This window comes from Oncorhynchus kisutch, linkage group LG24 (assembly GCF_002021735.2).
Source record: "Oncorhynchus kisutch isolate 150728-3 linkage group LG24, Okis_V2, whole genome shotgun sequence".
NCBI lineage: Eukaryota > Metazoa > Chordata > Actinopteri > Salmoniformes > Salmonidae > Oncorhynchus > Oncorhynchus kisutch.
In genome coordinates this window covers 13,853,981-13,859,980 of record NC_034197.2, presented here as the reverse complement: position 1 = coordinate 13,859,980, position 6,000 = coordinate 13,853,981, and the positions used below count along the sequence as shown (strand labels likewise).

The 6,000-nt window shown below is 44.0% G+C and overlaps 1 protein-coding gene across 1 annotated transcript in view; it reads left to right on the top strand.

Moving 5' to 3' along the window:
- The first annotated feature begins 955 nt into the window (after window positions 1-955).
- Window positions 956-6,000, top strand: part of itga5 (integrin, alpha 5 (fibronectin receptor, alpha polypeptide)) — a 51,638-nt gene continuing 46,593 nt past the window's right edge. Inside the window, exon 1 of the mRNA XM_020459501.2 lies at window positions 956-1,359. Within this exon, the coding sequence (XP_020315090.1) occupies window positions 1,163-1,359 (197 nt within the window). The 5' untranslated portion in view covers window positions 956-1,162. The remainder of the gene's footprint in view (window positions 1,360-6,000) is intronic.

The window sequence follows — 6,000 nt, the reverse complement described above, 5'->3', positions numbered from 1 at the left end:
TTCAGATAAACCAACAGTCACTATTTCCAGCCAGGCGAGTGGCTTTATCAAATGTCTAATTTCAGTCAGGTGGCTGCTTCTGACTTGCAGCGTAACCACATTCCAACGGTGTGGGTCTCCTTTGGTGTGACTCAGAAACAGAAATAGGAAATGTTACCATAGTTCCCACACCCTGGGAGAGAACCTCACGCTGATCACATAACACAATTCAACTAATAGAAAACATATGCAGCCCAGACTTTGTGATACCACTCATGTTAAAAGAGACTGATACATGGAGATGGCTATTATGATCATCAGGGCCTAGAATCACAGCTTTCTCTACAACCTTGATCTGTAATGGTTCCGTTTTGAAATAATGTAAGCAATCTGCATTCCTAGCTGCCACAAATAACCATCAAATGCCTTTGTACCTCAAGAAACGGGTCTTGGTAAATAACCACTATTGTCACTTAATTCCAAGGCCTATCAGGAATAGGTCACAGCCCAGAGAGATATAAGATACTATTGGATCATAAGGACCTTTGATGTTACTCTGTGTCCACTGTTCAGCCAGTTAATAATATATCTGGTTATCATCGACCTGTCTTGCTCTCTCTCTCTCTGTTTCTCAGTACGACCCAGGTAGAAACGGTTTAGGTCAGACAGGCACGCAACCATGTCTTTATCAGACTAAACCCCTCATTCGGAACGATTGAATGCAAATGATGGCAGCGCGCCATGGTGAGAATGAAACAATCAGAACACCCAGGTCGGGAAAATTTCTCCGGAATCTTCTAGGATGCTGTAACATGCAGATGAATCGGTTCTGAGTGTAGCCCACTGAAGTTATACACTAGTTTTCTCTTCTGTCTGTCTTTTTGTGAATCAAGAGCTCCACCTCTCCTAAAGTTGTCACGAGTCGAGGAACTACCTCCTTTCAATGTTCCCTCAATTAGTTGCAGAGCGAGCGTAGTGAGGGACAGCGAGCGGCGAGGACGCCGAAGGAAGAAGCTGACTGAGCATTTAGGAGATATATACAGCGAGTTTTAGTTTCAAGGCATGCAGTTTAGATAAATAGGTACAACAACCACTCCACAAGCTCTACGGATCTGAAAACATTAGAGCAACTCAGGTGTTGATTAAAACAAAACACATTTTAGTGGATTCATTTAGAAATAGAATGGGTTCCAGAAGATACCGTTCTGAGAAGCCGGGAGAAGTGAACTACCCATTCTGCTGCATTGGGGTTTGTCTGATAATTATCCTACAGTTGTGTGCTGCGTTCAACTTGGACGTGGAAAACCCCACGGTCTACAGCGGACCTAATGGGAGCTACTTTGGATATTCCGTGGAATTTTACTTGACCAATTCTTCAAGGTAGGTTTTTTCTTTCTAACTTGGAAGTCATTTGGCAAGTTACTGCAAACATAGTGGGACAAATTAGGCATTTGTTGGTACATTTCATTATAGGCTCCAAGTGGCAAATATGATCCAAGGAGTTTAGAGTGTTTATTCTCGGGTTCATGCAAATAGCCTATCAACAAAATATTTTACAATAGCCTACATTTCATAAATCCAATTAATATATATGGTAATTGCACATAGAATTAGATGTTCTCTTTGATTTTGGTTAGAAATCCATCCTTTCTTCACGCGCACTGAAGAAAGGTCCTTATCTAATGACTTGACCAGTGAGTGACCACCCTATATTAGAATTCGGAATGGCCCGTGCCCCTGTATAAAGCGCAAACTTTCCTATTAGAAAAAGTGTTTTAGTCAGTGGGTTGGCCACATTATTTCCTTTATATGTCAGTGGCAATTAAATACAGCTTCAATTGTAACTAAATGGCCTCAAAAAACAACAATTTTGCTGAGATGTACACTTGTTATCATACCTCATTAAGACTTCAGCGCGCACACCCATCAGTTTTATTAGAAAACCGTCAGGGCATCTTCCATTTTAGTTCGTCTCAGCCGTTGAGATTTCAAGATCACTCTGTTGCATGGGTCTACCTGTGTCAACCCCTTTAAACCAGTCGGCGTCTGTGAGGTATCCAGTGTGTGTGTTTTGTCTAAGGTAAAACTGAAGATTTTGGGTTTAACAGGCAGATTTTCTTTATAACCTCATTTACACAAATTACACCTAAAAAAAAGTGTGTTCTGCAAGCCGGAGAGCCTGAAGCCTTTAGTTGGAAAGCTGGTCTCTATAATTTAGGTAACATTAGTAATCTGTGATAATTCTATGGGTACTCTATTAGAATGCTATAGAATATAAACATATAGGATCAAAAGTGAACATCAAGCTGAGATTAAACTCAATAAAGATGACATTTGTGCCATATTTGGGAAAACCTTTTCATATAATAGTCTTTAAACTGTAATCTCATTGTCCTAAAATTGGATTTCATTCTGACCTCTAATCTCTCATTGGCTCTAAATGTCAAACAAAGAGCCAATTAGAAGCAGCTTTACCCCAACTCTGTTCTTTTGATGTGATCACCATCCACCTCTTCCTCCATACCAGACTTATTGGTCTTACTCTGAAATGCTCCTGTGCAATTTAGTGTTATGCCGCTTGGCATTATGGGAATGTGATCTCTGTGTCTGTGTCACAAACATGCTGTGACTATTATCTCAGCATCCTGGCATGCAGTGGCTCCATCACATCAGTCCTGTCTATATTGCTGCTGAGATCACTCATTAAGAAGGGCTTAGAGCTTAGTCCAGACTTATTACGGGGTAAACAGACTACTGGAGCAGCACAGTTGATATGTGGTCAGGTAAATGGACTGATAGATAGTCTGAAGACAGACATAGTTGATGAAGGTGCCCGGACGGCCACAATGACATCCAGCAAATGACAACATCTGGTCTTTGTATCAATAACCATAGCAACAACAGCTCTTATATCAGTAGGAATGCAGCATGAGGGAAGTAAATGACATGCTGGCAGATTCACAGCTGTGTCGCTGCCATCCTGGGGCTATGTGTGTCAGAATAAGATTGCTTTGACTGAGTCGACCACCACTCATCAGTATGCAGTGTCAGCGACTCAGCCTGGACCTAGTTGTCTGCCCTGTAATTGTAATAATCATTATCCAAAGTGAAGCTAGCGGCTAGCCGGGCCACTGTGGCCAGACGCAATCAGACATCCTGGCTGGCTGTGTTTTTTTACTGTCTCGCCAGCCAGCCAGGGGTTTAGGAGAGGGGCTTTGTGCCGAGTGGGCCGCCAGTGGCTCCAGTTTCTCCTCCCCACTTCACTAGTTCCTTCGACTACAGTTCAGACACAGACAGGGTGGGATTCTCCTCCTCACTCACTCCTTTAAGGGGCTGCTGCCATTGGTCTATATCTTTCTAACAGGCAGGGGCTCTACGTCTAGGAACACTATGATTTAGGACGTGAGGCTGGCAGTCTGTGTCAAGAGTGTATTAAATCTCCTATACCTCCCTCTTTGCCCCCTTCCTCGGGTCTGATGTAATTCTGCAGGGTCTTTTCTTTCATTTACCCCCCCCCCACCCCCCGTCCCGTGAATGAAGTCACAGCAGCAGCTAGAGCAGCAGTCATTTCTCTGGTCGATGACTTCATCTGAACTTTTAACAGCGGAGACGTCATGGCTAGGGGGAGGAGAGCTAAGACAATGGGTTGGTGAAGAAAATGTCTGCATGAGGGGGATACTAAATTTAGCATATATCTACCCACTGTCTTGTACTCTCACTAATGCTACTGTTCAGATGCTTGCCAAACTAGACACGGGATGAGAGCAAAGTTTAAATCTGGTCTTTGACTAAATCATTGAATTTTTCCCCCACATTTCACACGTCAGAAACATAATCCAGCAGGAAACAGAAACATACGTTTCCAGTTGTCACTCGTCTTCTTCTCCGTGAAGTTTTATTAGTTATCAGACTGTCGCCCATGTTGTGGCTAGTACAGGAGTAGCTGGAATCCATGGGTGAGGTCAGTCTCTGTCTGGGATGGGGGAGGATGTTCTCTGTGCCTGATGCAAGATGCACACACAGCACCTCTGACCTGTACCTGTAGGATAAATTCTTCTCTGGAAAACATAAAGCACGTGCCAAAGACTCCTCTCACGGCCAGCTGTTTGAAGACTCCTTTCTCTATCGTCTCTCTCTCTCTCTGTTTTATTTAGGAGCCTCAACAGTAGCATAGGCCTACGGAAACAAACAAAAGTGAGAAAGGGCGAGACAGAGCGTACTCATACATTCATCTCCCACCCTACTACACACAGACAGACTTTCTCTGTCACTGATAGCGTGGCTCCATGAGTGTATGTGTGTCGGATTCCTGTCATGCCCCCTGGCCTGGTCTAATAGAATGAAATAAGCTAGCGGACAGAGAGGACACTAGCTCTGCACTGAGGCCACCGTGGTAGACTGCCTGAGAATAGGGTTCATGAACTGTGTGTGAGGGCCCCTGTCAGTTAGACACCAGCGAGACTTTATTTATGGTCCCCTGTATGTAGAGTCTACAGAGAGAAGTAGCAGCACAGTATGGGGCCTTGTCAGGACAGGTCTCCTCCTCAACCTGACTTGGCTCTATGAATCTCAGCAAGGCCACAGCAGATCCACCGGGCTGAGAAGGAGAACTGCTTAATACCTCTCCGTCCATCCAGCAGCAGCAGAAGCACATTCCTCCTTCCCTGTTTCTGGAGCCAGACAGGGATTCAGGGTGTGGACTGTTAACATGGCTGAGGTCAGAGGTCAGACTATAGATGACAGGCCTGGCTGTCCGGGAGTGTCTCTGTCTGGACTGATCGATGTCTGCTTCTGGGCCGTATATTTATGTTATTTACTCCAATAACAGCAGGTAGTCCTGTCCGTCGAGAAAGGGCGATATGTCAAGAGACAATTTTAACTTGGATGAAGTGAGATAATGTGAACCCTAGGAAGAGTAGCATCTGCAAAAAGCTAATGGTGATCCAAATAAATAAATCCTCTGGGAATCACAAATGTTGTGGGCTGAGCAGAATGGGGTCTGTCTGTCTCTGTCTTTCTTGTGGGTCTGGTGTAGTGTATGTACAGATTGCATTGGAAGGCAGTCATAAGGAGATATTTAGTCATGGATACCACGTGGTTGAGATGGGCTTGGTGGTGTTCTCCATTAGATCATGGATGCTTTAACTGTGTCGTACCCAGATCGAGGTCAGGTCATCGTTCATGTTGGTCACTTTCCTGGAGTTTACCCACTTAAATAAGGTTTGTGCTCAACCAATATTAATACTGGACCAGGGGCTGTGTTAGCTGCTAAAACAGAAATATTTTCTGTGTCTGCACTGTCTCCCTCACCATATGATCAAGCAGATTTCTGGTATTGTTTTCATTTTTGCTATTTTCTTTTGTGAGTTGCTGTTTATAAATCACAGTTCGTGTAAGGGGTAGACGTTGTTTAAATTGGGCCTGTATATTTGGGTTGCCAAGGTATTCTTCACTCAGGTTCTCTGCTCTGCGATTAGCTGCTTTTCATGGCCCTCTGTGTTGGACAATGGGGCTCTTTGTGTGAAGGTTTGCTGTTTTCCATCTGAGAAACTTTCCATGTGACTCCCATGTTCTTTATTTATTTATTCCCTTTTTAAAAGGCATATTTGAGTCTTTCTCTGTTCTCGCTTCGGGCCTGTGAGGTTGGTCTGGTCATTCTGTATTATAATAATAATAATAATTTGGGGGTGCTTATATTTGTCCTGTTACACACAAGTGTGTAATAAAAATGCATATTTTTGCATATCCCAACTCCGCCAGGGAATGCCTTGCTCAAGGGCACAGTGACATTTATATATTTTTCACCTTGTCAGCCCTGCTATTCAAACCAGCAAACTTTCGGTTTTCTGGCTCAACGCTCTAACCTCAAGGCTACCTGCTGGCCCAGTGTGTTGTTTTAAAGGTTAATGGGGACATGCTTAGCCTGCTGACCGGGGCCCTGAAACACCCCAGGAATCTTTAACTGACAGCAGTCCTGGTTTCTTTTGCCCTATTAGGGTCAAAAAGGGACTCCATTCATTG